The sequence below is a fragment of the Triticum dicoccoides genome, chromosome 3A, assembly GCF_002162155.2.
Source record: "Triticum dicoccoides isolate Atlit2015 ecotype Zavitan chromosome 3A, WEW_v2.0, whole genome shotgun sequence".
Lineage (NCBI taxonomy): Eukaryota > Viridiplantae > Streptophyta > Magnoliopsida > Poales > Poaceae > Triticum > Triticum dicoccoides.
In genome coordinates, this window is record NC_041384.1 from 574,076,503 (window position 1) to 574,093,239 (window position 16,737).

General features: G+C 46.6%; 1 protein-coding gene and 1 pseudogene across 1 annotated transcript; one reads left to right on the plus strand and one right to left on the minus strand.

Moving 5' to 3' along the window:
- The first annotated feature begins 908 nt into the window (after positions 1 to 908).
- Positions 909 to 6,183, plus strand: LOC119269282 (annotated as a pseudogene).
- Positions 6,184 to 6,359: 176 nt separating this feature from the next.
- Positions 6,360 to 9,084, minus strand: LOC119269281. Its single transcript, XM_037551074.1, has 3 exons — positions 8,686 to 9,084; positions 7,347 to 7,567; positions 6,360 to 7,174 (listed from the first exon to the last, which is right to left on the minus strand). The coding sequence occupies exons 1-3, from the start codon at positions 8,990 to 8,992 to the stop codon at positions 6,494 to 6,496; spliced, it is 1,209 nt and encodes a 402-aa protein (XP_037406971.1). The 5' UTR covers positions 8,993 to 9,084; the 3' UTR covers positions 6,360 to 6,493.
- Positions 9,085 to 16,737: the final 7,653 nt, after the last annotated feature.

The following is a 16,737-nucleotide window of genomic DNA, read 5'->3' on the forward strand; positions in this document are numbered from 1 at the left end:
ATGTCCAGACTGGCAACCAATCAAACAGTCGGAAAAGTAACACATGAGGATTTCATTTACAAACGTATGTAATTTTAACATGAAGTATATCGACAAAGCTTTGTATCATTTCATTACCGGCACAAACCCAGCAGGCTGTCGAACAAGGATGCTATGTATTACCAAAGAACCAATAAATTAATCATGCAATATCAATATGTATTCAATTTATCTACAATGTACCAACTCTTTTCATTCAATAAAGCTTTTCTTCATGAAAGATTTCAGCATTAATACCAACATGATTTTTATACATACACCATAACATAAAAAGTAAAGTGAACAAGCAAAAACAGAACAATTAATAGGATACTTAATGGATAACGTTTAATATCACCGTATATAGAATTTCTCACATAATGTATCAATAGGCGCGGCGTGACGCCGCGCGTGCATAGCTAGTTAATATTAAGTACAACCTATATTCACTACTGGGATCGACAAGTCTGCCTGGCGTTTAGTAATTTGCCGCGTGCATTTTAACGGGCACTTGGAAAACACACCCGCGTTGCCAAGCATTTCAGAAAAATAAAACTTAAAATAAAATCAAAAATTTCACACAGGAGTAGATCAGGAACCGATGTTTAATATCCCCAAATTCCAGATTTATTTTTCAAATTTTTTTGGTATCCTTTTGGATTTAATATTCATATATGGGTGTGGAGCATCCGGATGCTACAAATCCGCTTCCACTCTTTGCCTCGTTTCTGTCATATATTTATGGTCCTTCTTAAAATATACGGTTAGAAATAGTTTGTTTACCTTGATTAAGTGATGGAAGAAACTCTTAAAAATATATTCTTTTAGTGAAGTAGTACCAGCTTGGAAAGAAAGAAAGGCTCACTGCAGAGTGCAGAGAGAGAAGAAAGATGGTGTATTATCCGCTCGGCGTCGGCGCCGCCGGTCGCTGCCACTGCCCGCCCATCCTCCTCCACCTCCGCGCCCCGCTGGCGACGGCGGCCACCTCGCTCCGTCGCCAGCCCCTGCTCCAGCTCCGCCCGCTCGCCTCCTCGGCCGGACGGCGGACACGGGGCCGCTGCCACGCCGTCGACACCGAGGAGGACGACGGTTTCCTCACCCTCAACCTGGAGGACTTCGACGGGCTCGCCACGAGGAGGCGGAGGAGGGCCCGCCGCCGTGGGAGCAGGGCCGGCCCTGTGTTTTGGAAGGCCCTAGGCGAACTCGACGACATGGGCCCCTATGATCTAAGTCCTAAGACAATATATATGTATGCGTGTTATATATATATAAATTATTAAAAGTAACTTTCAATCACACATCTTTGGTTTAAAATATGAGTATAATAATTCAAATGACTCCATCGAGAACAATAATAACCAAATTCGAACCGACTCCATAAAAAACAATGGTACTAAAAAGATCGCAAAATGAAACTAATATGACATGATTACCTCAAATAAGAACGAAATTAGACTGACTCCATCGACAACAATAATACTTTAGTGTTTCAAAAACAAGTTTCTTCAGGCATTTCTTGATGCAAAGTCATTAAGGGCACAATCAAGATCAACATTGTCCAAGATATCCTTCTCAATGCAGCACATAGCCAGGCCATTCAATCTATCTTGCAACATAGTTGATCTCAAATAATTGGAACCCTAGACATGTTACATAGAATGACAAAAAATTGATAGATTGGATTACAATACATACATACTAAATAAAGAATAAATAAACTACTGAGATTGTTAAATTGAGGTTTGGGGATGGACAGGAACATGGATGCGTACTTCTTGACTTCCAGTCGGATGCGTACTTGTATAGGTATTGCCGTATTGCCGCGGTGCCGGATGCCGGATGGCCAATTGGCCGGGCTGCCGCCTGCCTGCCGAACTGCTGTGTGGCGGCGACGGCTGAGCCGGCGAGGTGAGGGCGACGCGGCAAGGGCCAAGGGGCAAGGCGCCGAGCAAGCGAGAAGGCCGACGGGTGGGCAAGGGCGACGAACCTACAAAGGAAACGTTGAAACGAGCGTGAGTCACGGCGCCGCTTCGCCTACGCGTATCCATCAGCGATCGCTAGCTAGCTATATCTGGGCCGCCTAGCCCATCCTATTTCTTTTCTTTAATTCTTTTGTAATCTTTTACTTGCTTTTTGCTGGGCTATAGTATATGTATATACTCCATCATGTGCCCCCCCCCCCCTCCCCCCTCCCTCGCGTGGGCCCTGGGCCGTCGCCCCGTCGCCCATGCCCCAGGGCCGGCCCTGCGTGGGAGGGCGCGGTGGTGTACCGGCGCGACGCAGAAATCTCATGCCAAAAATCTGACAAATGGTAGTGAGCTCACGACCATTGTTGCCCTTATGATGGTATACAAGTCAAATGGTTTTATCGATACCTCTGACGTTATCACAATTTAATTGGACTAAGTGAGTACCTTTGTTCATCCTTTTATCACGTCTTATACTCATGGTTTACTTGCTGTGTCAATCGACAGGAAGTACGTGTGCTGCCAAATTGGATTGGGGTGCACACGCATCTATCTTTTGAAACAAGTCTACATCTCCAAAGGTATTTACTATGCGTGTAGTCGTCCCGAATAATCGCTTGCTTCCTGTGGTTGTTAATTCAACAAAGTCCTCGTCGATGATGATTTGCACTGGACAGATCATCCTATGTATGTACACGGGTTGTACCAGGTTTCATTTCCACTGAATTTTGCATTTCCTGCAGCCGTTCCACAAAGCTGTAAAACAAATATCTATTTGTACTCTATTTCGTATAAGACCTATTCCGTAATCTTTGCTATCGGATATCTTCCTTCCAGATTCGTGCTGGCATGTTGATCTTTATTCTCCTCTGATTCATTTTCTGGAAAACACTAGATCACGAAGCAACCGTTGGGTTCTGCTGCTTTAATTTGAGAAGGTTACTGATATACTAACAAGTACGGTTTTGTTTGATTGATTGATTTACATTTACTTGTATAGACTTGTAGTATGTCAATGCAAATCCGGCGCATGTCCACAACTTTGAGGCGCGCTTCTGAATTTAGCGCCTGTCCACAAGATTTTGACGCGTTTCTGAATTTCCTTTCATATACCAGGCTTGCCCAAATTTTGACATAACAGATCGTCAAGAAAACAACCAAAAATTCATCTGATGCAAGAGCTTAGATCTTCTACATTCTTGGACTGTTACTATTTTGCAAAATTAAACAAAATAAAAAAAAGACATCCAAAATATTTCTCATGCAAATTCAAGATGAATTTCTCTTTTGGGTTAATACTATCCTCCTCAAGATGAAGTTCTCTTTCCGGTGGTGCGGGCCACTGGGCGCGTCCACATGGTCACGGCGGCTCGCTGATCCGGCGACCATCCACAACATCACTGTCACCGTGGGAGCCCTTGGCACACCAGCCACTGCCTGTGGGTGCTACCATTGGAGCCTGCGAGACGAGCTGCCACCCCACCTCTCCAAACCGTGAGAGCCGTCGAGAGGGATCCCGCCGGCCACTGCAACTCTAGAGAACAAGATACAATGCCATTCTTTTACCGTCCTTTTTCGTAGCAAATTCTCTCAAAAAAAGATTATTTGCCTTGTTACTGTCAATTTTTTTTAAAAAAATACTATAAAAAATAGTTTTTCTTAAATACTGTCAAGAACAGTTTCTTTGCCTCGATGAAGCGATGGAAGAAACTGTTAAAAATATCGAGCATCTGCAGTCAGATGCAGACTATCTCTCGTACGCTCCGGTCAGTGACCAGACAGGAGAGAAGGGAAAACGTGGCCTAACCGGACGCCTCATATCATCCCTATACGTCTGGATTGTCCGTGAACCCTCATGTCCATATCAAATGTAGGGAGAATATGAGAGCGCGCGGGCGCGGTCTCATCTCGAACCACCTTTTCTCTTTCTTTTTTTATTCATTCTTTTCTTTCTTTTTTTTCATCTCCCTAGTTACATGAAAGTGGCCAGACATGTTACAAAGAAAAAGGAGGAGTGTGACTGTGCGGGTGGACAAATAGGGGCTTAAAATGGACACACCCAGTCACTGACCGTGGGCGTTTAAGAGGTCATATTTGCTATGTTGGGCTGTAAATGCTCTTAGTGAAGTGGTGCTACAGGAGTATCAGCCTGAAAAGAAAAGCAAAGCTTTCTTGGCTAAATGCAGAGAGAGAAGAAAGGAGAGGATGGTGTATTATCCGCTCGGCGTCGTCGTCGGCGCCGCCGTGCGCTGCCACTGCCCGTCCATCCTCCTCCTCCGCCGCGCCCCGCCAGCGACGGCGGCCACCTCTCCCCATCGCCGCCCACCCCACCCCCTGCTCCAGCTCCGTCCGCTCGCCTCCTCGGCTGGACGCCTGGACGGCGGCCGCCACGCCGTGACCCGGAGGACGGCGATGACGGGTTCCTCACCCTCGACCTGGAAGACTTCGATGGGTTCGCCGACGGGGAGGCGGAGGGGGAGGAGGGCCCGTCGCCGTGGGAGGGCGCAGTGGTGTACCGGCGCGACGCGGCGGCGCAGCACGTCGAGTACGCCACCACCCTGGAGCGCCTCGGCCTGGCCGACCTCTCCTCCCCGCACTCCCGGGTGCGCGCCGCCGCCATGGGCATCCTCTCCTCCGCCAGTGCCGGCGACACGGCCGCGACGACGACGCCCGTGCTCGTCTCAGTCGACGTGGCCCGGCGCCGCGGCCGCTCCGGCTCGACGGCATCCTGCGCACCGTCATCACCCTCGGCTGCTACCGGTGAGCAACCACCTCCTCCTGCTGCTGCTTTTCGTCTTATCTTATCATCTGCTGTTGCTGTATGTCTGACTGTCTGCAATGCACCATGGACACAAATTCAGAATCCTACTACATCATAAGTACTCCTCTGATTACGCGCTAGCTGCTTAGCAATGACCAATCATCCGCCGCCCGAATCACCAGTACCGCCCTGTTGTCACCACCACGCACCGTTGTTACCGGCGCGGCTGCTTAATCCGCCGGGCCGCCGCGCTTCTGAAACCATGTCCCTTGCCCATCTACAAACAGCCTACAGGGTTTCAAACTGCCACATTTTACAGCTAGCTCGTTCGACCAAGGTAATCTGGCTATATGGGTAAACTCGAATCGCATGGTATTCCTTCCATTCCTCCTTGAACCTTGGCATCATGGATATGTCGTGCTATTTTTCTCCAGGCATTATACAGATCTAGTAGAGTATTGTTTCCTTTAGCTCAAAGGCATCACACTGATCTTTCAGTTGGAGCTGGCATGGTGGCATGTACTGATGATGCATCTGCCAGAGATGATAAACAGTAAATTATAGTTCAGCTAAATTGTAAAACATGGAGATACTTCGGTTCTAGTAACTGATGTAGCTACATCTCACTTGGGTAATTTGTGGACAATATTATTATCAAGGCTGTTATTGGTCATTAGATCCATTGTTGGCTGTTAAGGGGGGATATTATATTCTGGCATTTTCGATATGGAAATACTCTGTTTCTAGTTAATTGCAACAAAGTTGACTCTTTATGAACGGACCGCAACAGAGTTTTTCTCCTGATAAAACTAGCATTAATTCTGTTTATGGCCTGAATTTTGACTTGGCTGATTTGAGGGTAGTACAACTAAGCAGTGTTGTTGTTGGTTCTGAAACCCATCATTATCATGCTCCATTTTCAGGTGTGCCGAGCCAGCTGCCCAAGGCATATTCGCGAACTTCTCACTCCTACTGACAGAGGACCCCATGGAGGAACCTGATGTGATCGACCTCGGTAGACAGGACCAAGTTCCCTTCGCTGGCTGGCAGCGAGGACGAGAACGATGACCGCCTGCATTTCCCGGCTGGGGAGAAGGAGATTGACATCTCAGAAGAACCTTGGGGACATCCCGGCTGGGGAGAAGGAGATTGACATCTCAGAAGAACCTTGGGGACATCCCGGCTGGGGAGAAGGAGATTGACATCTCGAAGAACCTTGGGGACATCATCCACCTGGAGATCACGCTGGATGCCTTCTGCAGCAGCACCTGCAAAGGCATGTGCCTCGTCTGCGGCGCGAGCCTCAACACGAGCAGCTGCAGCTGCGTCGCCGAGGAGTCGTCGCAAGCCAAGGACGCCAGGCGGCCAGGAACTCTCAAAGACCTGCTGAAGCCTATGCAGAGAAGATGATGATGAGGCAGACAGTGCATATGTAGGTTAACTTGGGGGGATCAAATTAACTGTGTGTACATTTATCACTGTTTATCACTTGTTAAATACCTGGAAAGGTTAGATTAAATTGCTGTAGGTTAACTCACTGGCAGAATTCTTCATGTTAGCAAGTGTTATCTTTTTGCTGGCAGACTATCTTGCAAGCCAACAGGTAACAGACCAAAGTAGATCAACACAAAACTTACTTATAACTGAACAAAGACAAGTGAAAAAAAGAGGCGGACAGACATGGAAGAACCTCGGTTCCAGTGCTCGCCTGAGCTGATCACTACACAGGAACACAAAGAACACTCATTCATGCCCTCTCCTTCGCGAGTTTCGCGAGGGCGCGCCACTCATTCCACAAGCTCGAAACAAGGGACCATGCAACAGCAACCTCCACCTTGCAGAAGCCAAGATCGCAGGTGCCATTGCTCGTGCCGGCCCTCTCTGGCGTGAACACGGCCTCGCCTCGCGCAACAACGACGGCAGCGCCACCACCATCATCACCGTCTTCTTTGCCAGCGGTCTGAGGGGATGCCACCACGGAGACAACCAGCTTCCCCCCCTCGAGGTCCACCGACACGACGTGCCTCGAGAGCTCGACCGCGCCGGTTGAAGGGCTGATCGGCATCTTCCCGTCCCGGGAGTCGAGCAGCAGCACCTCTCCTTCCCGCACGGTTGTGACCTCGGCGACGACGCGCCCACGGAGACCCTCTGGCCACACACCGTCGATGATCCGGACATGGATGACGGTCGCCTCGACCGAGGGGTCCAGCGGCGCGTAGGCAAGCTGGATCGTGCACCGGTCGCAGAGGATACCAGAGCGGATCACATGTGTGGCAAGGTAGGTCTGGGGGTAGTTGAAGATCCCGAAGGCCAGCATCTCGACCTCTTCGGGGTCCGTCTTGCTCTTCACCTTCAGCTGGAACTCAATCGTGATCGGGTCAATGATCACGATCGCGCGCGACGGGCCTGTCAGCAGTAGGTATGGATCCTGCAATGCAAGCAACACATGTCAACAAAAAGACTGGCAGACTATCATGTCACGAAGACGAGAACTATGGTGAATATATCAAATTCATGCTCCAACTCGATGAAGATGGAAGAATCAGAGGAAGTATATTTTAACATAAAACAACAGACAACAAATGATGCACGGTGCTTGCCTGTTGGGTGAGGACCTGGCAGTTATCACTGGTGCGGTTGAAGAGGAAGTTGCGATTGTGATCCGAGGTGTCCCTCGCGGCGACAAAGCCGTGGACATGCAGCGGCCACTGGAGACCGTCTTCCAGGTTGGCCACCCGGATGCCGAAGATCTGGATGGTACAATGAGGTCTGGCGTAGCTCGGGATGGGTCCGAATGTAAAGCGCATGGGACCAAGAGTTGCTGCAGTGCAGGAAGCAAAGTTAAGCCATGTATCACAGGAACAAATAGAGCTTCTTGTTATCTTTTTTGACCGGAAAACCGTAGAACAATAGTTCTACGGTAAATTATATTAAAAATATGTACATACAAACGTTCATATAAAGAGATCACTCAATACCAGTTTTATGAAACCTGGAAACTAATTAAATGTTCTGTGTGACCCAGGATCTAATCTTATCCGCTTTAGAATGTTTTGCTTTGATCTGTGCTGCCCAAAGTCCTTCTTGGAGGTAAAACTTCCAGCCCTGGATGTGTGGAACTGCTGCTCAAAAGATCTTATCGTTTCTGATGGACCAGATACCCCAACAGCCCATAGAGACAATATCTAGTGCAATATCTGGGGGCAGTTGAGTCATAGCCAGCTGGAAATCATCAAAGATGGAGATGCCTCTAAGTTTGGAAGGAGAGCTTCTTGTTATCAGCAAACAACACACATCCATGCTAAATGAAACTAGCTAAGAAATGATTTACTCTAATCCGGAGCACAGATGCACCCGCATGACAGTAAATTCCCCAAAAGAGGTAATAAAAAATCAAAAGAATCAGACTTTTTTGTCTATGAACAACATCCTCTAAAAATTTTGCCACGAAAAGACATCTGTAGAGATGTGTGCCAAAAAACCAAAGACCGAGTGCTCCAAAATGCGTCTTTTTGAGTCCCGGTTTTATTCTGTCTTGTACATGCCTCCACAAATGTCTTTTCAAGCTAAGATCTTGCATGATTTAGAATATTTGTTGATGTTCATCCACACACACACGCACACACAAATTCAGATTTTTGATATTTGTTACTGTTTTTTCCATATCTGGCTAGAAAGGGTCTCTGTTAGTATCCTTTTCTACATTAAGAAGAAAATTGGACATACTAGTAATCACATGGCTACACTGATGCCACGGAGGAGAAAGAAACATCCACAAATCCACCTCACTCACAGATCAATTACGATCAGTTAATAGCCGTTCCCATGAATGAATGAAAACTGCAACTGTTTACTTCCTAGCTAGGAGTACAATCCAATGAACGGAAAATTGGAAGTGATGCGAGCGAAACAGGGGAGGGGAGGGAGATGTGTCCTTACTCTGGTCGTCGAAGGAGCCGTATTTGCCGGCGAAGCGGCTCTCCCACAGCCCGCGGTACCTGGTGATCCGATCCTCCTCCCTGTAGACCCACTCCTCCTTCTCCCCCTCCCCCTCCTCCTCCTCCTGCTCCATCTTCTCCGGCGGCGGCTGCTCCTCGTTGGCGCATGGGGATGGGGATGGAGGCCTGATGTTGATACACTCATGGTTCCCCCCGGCACCCCGCTCGCCCTCGGACTCCCCGCGGAAGATGGAGAAATCCATCCCCGCCAACCCGCTGCGGGTCAGCTCCTCCATCGCCGCCGCCATCGCCGGGGATCGGTTCCTCTGCTGCGCTGCCTAGGGTTTCGCTACGCTCGGATTGTTATTTTTCTTTTCGCTCCGGGGGGTGGGGGGTGGGGGGGACGGACCGGCAGCCGCGGGTCATTCCAGATCTTTCTTCCGGAATCTTCCTCTGCTGCCTTCTTTCTCCAATTCTTTTACCTCCTCACAAACCACCCACAAACCCACATTTTTCCCCCAAACAAAATATTGAAATTTGAGAGTTTTTCTATTAAAAAAAACTCAACAGCACACCTAAAACTGCACGGGGATATAAAAAAAATTGGTAGCCACTTAAATTTTGCTACTCAGACCAATATTTGAGTCTCCCTACCACTACTAATAAAAAAAACCTGAAAATGTGGCGCCATTCTCAACCACTTGTGAGTGAACTTTCACCATCACTATGCCGCCCAACCCCCGTTGCCATAGCCACTCTTGTGGTCTCCCATAGCCCCAGAGCTCGAGACCATCCGTCGTGACCCCCACAACCATCGCTGAGCTCACACCAACGCACGATCCCACTAGGATCCTACCCGACCCCGCCTGATTATGGTCATCTACCATTGGATACACGCTCCCCGCTGTCTGATCCACCCTCGTCGCCCGCCACCATCCCCTCCGCCATTTTCTTGCTCAAGCTCGTCCGACGCTGCCCGTTGATTCCGCCATCCACGAGCTATCCGCCATGCCAACTACGCAATATGCTTTTATTAGGACCAGATGCACTTCCATCACCAATTACGCCAGTTTCCAACCACTCACCTGCCTCCTCATATCTCTTCACCTCCTTTATGTTGGTTCAATCTCATGTATTATCATCTTCTTCCTCCCCTAATCTTATCTTAGCCACATATTTCCACGCACCCCATATGGTAAATGAAATTGTTGAAAGGGGTTTTCCCTATCTCCCAATGTTGAACTTCCTTATCTCCTCAATCATTCAAAATGCTTTGAAATTGAATAAAAGAAGAAGAAGGTTAATTGGGGGCTATTAGTGGTTTATGGTTTTGTCCATTAAGAACTCAAGGAGGAATTCCTGATTGAGCTTGCTGCCGTGTGCACTAGCATGCAAGTCCCATATATTGGGGGTGTGGGATTCAATATCTTAAGGCATTACGGGGAGAAAAATAAGAAGATGTCAAGCCATAAATCCACTGATATTTTTAATTCCATTATCAATACCTTGGCCCTTAGAGAAATCCACATTAGTGGTGGCAAGTACACCTGGACTAATAACCAGGCTCACCCCACTTTGGAAAAACTTGATAGTATCCTGATGTCGGAGACTTGGGAGGACTTGTTCATGCTGGTTCCTGTTAGGAAATTGGTTCGGGAAATCTCGGACCATAATCCATTATTGTTGTCATCGGACAATGAGGGGCGTGAGATGCCGAAACCTAGAGACTTTTGCTTTGACCTTGCTTGGGTCAAGGATGATATATTCCTGTCGTTGATCTATATGTGCATATAAAAAGGGGGAGATTGAAAGTGCATCTAATCCCCTAGTATTTTTAGTAATTCATCACAACATATATATCATTGAAGCGTACTCAAATAAAATTTCGTGAATGTTCAATTTAAGTACAACAGTTGGGATGTGCAAGTGGACCCCTCAAAATACTAAGGACTAATGTTGGCCAAGCTTCAAGACTCTCCATTTCTACTTAAGTGATCCAAGATCTCATTAAGTCCATAGAAAAGCCAGTACTATTAAAATGGGATCATGTTTTGTGATGATGGTCTAACTGCTCAAGTGCTTAGCGATATTGCTCCAAAATCCTCAAATATTTGCCCACTTTCCACTGTGTCCAAAATCCTAAGTTCGTCTCGGTCCCACCAAACAACATCCATTCAAACTCACCGAGATACACAAGACATAGCCGTTGCCTAAACCCTAGCATCTTGGTCTCATCGAGTTGACCCTTCAGTCGACAAAAGAGCACTTGTCAACCTTTTGTTGCCAACTGAAATTCAATTAGAATTTTTGATTATTTTCAGCCGGTGATACCGAAGTGTGGAAAGTTCTTAGGTCAGCATGACTCGATCTCACCAAGAGGTTTCATCCGGTCTCACCGAGAAGCCTAAAGTTCAAACCTTTATATAGGTCGATCTCAGAGAGTGGTTTCACCCGGTCCCACCGAACTATGCATAAAGGTGTGTAGCGGTTGGATTTTTGGTGCTGACTATGTATACCCCCACCCATTCCACCAACTCTCAGAGAGCAACTAGAGCGAAGCATACACTTCCCATATCCATTTTTTTGGGAGAGAGCTCCATATCCTTGTGTGAGATCAAAGGGATTCCACTCCAACCATGGAACTTTGATCTCTAGCCACCTCAATTCTTTGCACCAAAATCCCTCTCCTACCACATTGCCAAAATATGTGAGAGAGTACTTGAGTGTTAATGAGACTATCTTTTGAAGCACAAGAACAAGTAGTTCATCATCAACAACAACATCTATTACCTTTTTGAAAGGTGGTGCCTTCTAGATTGGTTAGGTGGGCTTGGGAGCCTCCAAATCTTGTGTAGTGAGCCAAGAAGTTTGTCAGGGCAAGGAGATTGCTTAGTTCATGGAGATCTACTCCGAGTGATGCTAGTCCTTCATGGGCGTAAGCCATGGTGGAAAAAGCAAGGTTTCTTCTTCATGGACCCTTCATGGGTGGAGCCCTCCGTGGACTTGCACAACCATTATCCTTCATGGATTGAAGCTTTATTCCATCAACACAGACTGACGATAGCATCAGCTATCAGAACCACGGGTCAAAACCTTCCGTGTCATCATAGCGTTTGCACATCTCCAAACCCTTTCCTCTATTACTATCACATGCAAATGTCTTTTATTTTTTGTTGCTCGTACTTAGACTTGCATGTGTAGGGTGTTTGTAGACTTGCTATAATTTCTAAAATCTGCCAAGAACTAAAATTGGGAAAATGTCAATTTTTTATTTGGCAAGTAGTCTAATCATCCCCCTCTCTAGACCTACTCCCTCTGTAAAGTAATATAAGATCATTTAGATCACTACTTTAGTGACCTATAACATCTTATATTACCAGGGAGTACTTACGATCCTACAAAAAACCCATCTTATTTTATCTATGGCTTTGAAGAACCAGGGAGGAGGATCAACCGATTAACTGGAAAATTGGGATGGCAGTTAGAACAACTTGGACCAAAATAAGTCATCCTCCTTGAGTAAGAAGTGTATCATCCAACTTGCGAGTTTGCCTCGGATAATGTCTATGCCAACTCTGAGGTCTTCTTTCCTAACTTTCTTGAAGTGAAACGGGAGCCAAAGATATTGGATACGAAATTGGCAAACCTGACAACCCAAGATCCCGTTGATCTCCTGTGTGATGTCTCCTCGAGAAAGAATGGTAGAGATCAAACTCTTTCCCGTTGCAACACAGACCGATAGCCCCACCAAATATGTCCAGAAGACTTTTTATAGTATGGCCATCATCAATAGAGGCATTGAGGAAGATCATAACATCTTCTGCGTATAGAAACATGTGTTGAGTAATAAACTGATCTAGCTTACCAATGAGGCCCTCAACATTGGCTTTATCAAACAAAGCTCTAAGTACATCCAAAACGATGATGAGAATGATGGGGGAGAGAGCATCCCCTTGGCGAATGCCACTAGCATGTTGTAACTAAGGTCCTGGAAGTCCATTCAAGAGTATCTTCATAAAGGTCGTTGAGAGGATCATGACTATCCATTTCTTCCATCTGCTACCAAAGCCCAACTTATTTATCATCTCAATGAGACGGAATAGTACAAAAGCCTTTGCTATTTTGAGTTTGAGTAGGATGCCATTGCAATTCTTCCCTCTCAATTTATTGTTGATTCCCTTACCACCCAGAAGTTGTCATGCAACAACCTATCCTTGAGAAAGGGCCTTGATAGTTGATCAACGTATGTGAAAGCTCAACCGCCAACCTTCTGGATAAAGTTTTATAGAAGACCTTACGAAGATTGTTTACAAAGAATATTGGATGAAAATAACAAGCCCCTGGGGGCTTGGGCACTAGAACCATGAATGCGTCATTTATCATGTCAAAATCATGACCCCCCAACTCCACCAGATATTTTCTAATTTCTAGCCAGCATTTCTGGTAGAAGACGGTGAGGAAGCCATCCGGCCCAAGAGCTTTCTCCCCTGACATGCCCTTAATAACCTCTAAAACTTCCTCTTCAAAGAACATGGTCTTCAACGCATTGAGATTTAAACTTTTGATCCCAAGGAATCAAGGTTTTAGTCATGCGAGCTGTAAAACAAACAACATTTTTTTCGCTGATGTGTTTGAAGAGCATATCTTCCATACGTTTCTGATCTACACCACCCCCACCCCAACAATCGCCTCTTTGATTTTTTTCCCGTTGTGTCCAAAATCCAGCCTGTCTTTTCTTGAATCCACTCGGCAACAATTTCTTTTGTTTGCTCTAGAAGAAAATTTTAAGGCATTTGTAATCCATCTATGTTTGTGGGGAGAGGGCCAACCTTTAGAAGAAGATGAAGTTCTCTATGAGGAGGGCGATGAGGGCATGGACGTCAACGACAAGAGTAGGGCGGCGGAGGACAACGTGCTCACAGACGGCGACATTCACACACTCAACTATAGTAGCCACAATCAGGACAATGCTCACGGGAGATGGTAATAACCACATGCGTGCAATCACCGACATCCAGGAGTAAATAAAAAAGAATTTGAAAATTGATGACGAAAATGAATAAAATGAAACGAGTAAAATATGAGACGACAATGAAAGGAGTAAGGCGCAACTTTAACCAAATGGACGATATAGATCTGCCATGTTAATTTCTTCTCCAAATAATTCATCAGATTTGTTACTTCATTCGGCTTGACATTTCTTTTAAACAAACCCATTCTGCCGGGCTTATTCGCAATTGGGTGGCCTGGAGTAAAAAGAAGATTCATTTTGACATATGAAGTGAAATAACTTTTGTTTTTCATATATAGAGAATTTTTTTAAGGGAAATTCATATTTTGTTTTTTGAGTAACAGGGAAATTCATATAGAGAGAGTGAGGGGCAGCAAAAGAGCAGGCCGACTTTACCAAGGAGGCGGATGCCGGAGCCCGGGTGCAGGACGCTTCCGCCGGGGTAATCAAGGTGCCGGATGCGTATGGTGACGACGACGAGGCCATGATGCAGGACGCGCTCGAGGAGGCGGGGCGACGCGCCCGGGATCATGCTCAGAGCTGCTTGAAGGTGCCGCTCGCTCGCTTGCTCTACCCACGGATCCATGCATGCATGCTCTCTACCTTTGTTTGCTGCACTTAAAGGTCACGCATTTGGTTGCTTTGGGGGCTTCTTCTTGCTCGTGGGTGCGGATTCAGTTAGCGTCCGCCGCCCCTCGGCCCTGGCCGCCGGGAGGGGAGAGGGGTTTCGTTTTAAGCCATGCGTTCTTGCGTTTGTCGCCTAATTTTGAAACAAAAGGCCACTCCTTTGCTTTTGGTTTCTTCGGTTCTTCTTGCTCATGCCGTGGATCCGGCAGTCGCCGTCGGTCGCCGATCCACGGCCAGCAGGCCTGGCCGTCGCCGTCGGTCGCCGGGTGAAGAGAGAGCGGGGGTTTGGCTTGCAGCCATGCACGTACGGACACACAGTCGCTCCCCCGATCAATAGCCGGGTTTGGACCGTGCGATCAATCAGATCGGACGGACGGCTGCTACTCTCCATTTTCTTCTTTTGTTTTGTTTTCTTCTTCTTCATCTTCAGCGCAGCGGCGGCGGCTCCCTCCCAAAATCCCCTTCTCCAGCCGCCGGGCGAAGATTTAGGTCGTATTTGTAGGGATACTTTCCTCCGCCCCCAGCAATCGGCTCCATGAGGGGCCCAATCCGCCTCCGCGCCTCCCCACGTCTAGGTCGAGAGGCGCCTCCACCACGACCTCAGCCGCTTCGAGCGAGATGGTTCCCCTTGCTGCCGCCGTTGGGGGCGGAGAACCTGCCTCACCCTCAGGTTCAGGGAGAGAAGGGGCTCTTCCTGATGGAGCAGGAGGTCGGCGCGCTAGTTGTTTGCAGGATCGATCGACCGATGGTGCTGCTGGCAGTCCCTGAGATTTGGTATTGTGGAGAATGTCTCTGGGATTTGGCATTGCCAATTCTGCTGCTTTGTGCTGGCAACCCATATGTCTGCATATACATATATCTCTCTGTCATGTTAGTCTGCATATACATATATCTGTGTCATCTTGTCTGCATATACATCTCTATCATGCAGTTTCTGTCATGTTCACAGTCTGAAAAGGGAGAAATTGTTGCCCTGAATTCTTGTCTCTTTACCCAAATGATCCTTTTGTGTTGTTTACAGATAGTTACTGTTATGCTCTGTGATGGCCTTTTGTATATGACTTCTTTTTGTTTTGATCTGGGCAGATATTATTTTGCTAATTATCCATATATGAATTTACTGCTGCATCCTGCAAGTCTTGGTTGTGTTAGCAACTCTTTTATCTATCACCATTTATTGTATCTCAGGCTGTCACATATCTGTTATTATTTATGCACGGTAACTGTGAAACTCCAAGTCAAATTTCTTTATCTCAAAACTGGCAATTAAACTTATGTGTGCGTGATGGCCCCATGCCGCTAACTGTGTTCTTTGGTTGTGAATAAAAGCACATTATGGTTTACTTACTACATTCCGCCGGTCAGTAACTGCCTTATATGCTTTCAGAATTTTTGTGACCATAGCAGCATGCCCTGCAGGTGTTAAATTGCGCTGCATACAACTTAGTATTTAACTCGATCTCATTTGTTCTGTTTATATATGTCCTGCAAGTAGCCATGCGCTCTTGTTTTCAGTAGAGCATGCTGTTCAAAGTTTCCATATTGTTTGCAAGGATTGCGCATCAGAATCATGTGCATAAGAGTAAACAGCGCTGACACTGAATCTGCCTTTTATTACCTTTCATATGGCTTTAGTGCGAATTATTGATTAGCATCAAATCGAAAGCTGGCATTTACCCAACTCTGCTTTGGAAATAGTTGCTATTATATTGCTTTATGGTCGTTAGCATTGACACTTCTATGTGTGCTTTACTATAGGATGTGCCGACTTTCTCCATCCAAGTGGATATTACCGAGGAGTCATTTGACCATCTAATGGCATTGCTATCCAAGAGGATGCGTGATGTATGTTCATTGATGCTCGGTGAGCATCCTGTCACACCACCGCTCGTCGATGGCAAAGATCTATTCCACATTGTTAAACTTTGCAAAGGAGCTGACGGCGTTGAGGTGCTGTTCCGAGAGTCCGATATATACTTCTCTGGTTTTCGGCCTGAAAAAGACCCGAAATATTACGTGTTCAATGATGTGGAAATTCCAAGCTGGATTCCATCCGAGATTCTTCCCTATGATTCGGGCTATCATAAAACTGTGTAAGTTCTTTCATCAATCTGCTAACTAAGTCATACATACTTTAACTCTGACCTCACACCTTTTGTTCTCTTACTATGATGGCAGCGCGGACATCAGTTTGGGGCCTCATTGTTTCCCTGCGACTTTTAAACATCTGTTTAACTTCACTCCAAAAACTTTCAGAACTCAAACTGCAGACAGGCAAAATGCAGTTCATTGGTCAATGGTAAATTTGTCTGAAACCAGGCGAATCAGATCTATGGAACGAAAGGTGAAACGACTCTTGAGGATTGGCAGAGTTGATACTGTTGGAGCTTCATTGGATGCTAAAGTGCATGGTTG

Excerpts from the sequence above, each read along its gene's own strand:
- LOC119269281 (XM_037551074.1), bottom strand. The coding sequence starts at position 8,992 with ATGGCGGCGGCGATGGAGGAGCTGACCCGCAGCGGGTTGGCGGGGATG. Across the intron at positions 7,568-8,685 it reads CGGCTCCTTCGACGACCAGA|CAACTCTTGGTCCCATGCGC; the intron begins GTAAGGACACAT and ends CCTGCACTGCAG. Across the intron at positions 7,175-7,346 it reads GCCAGGTCCTCACCCAACAG|GATCCATACCTACTGCTGAC; the intron begins GCAAGCACCGTG and ends CTTGCATTGCAG.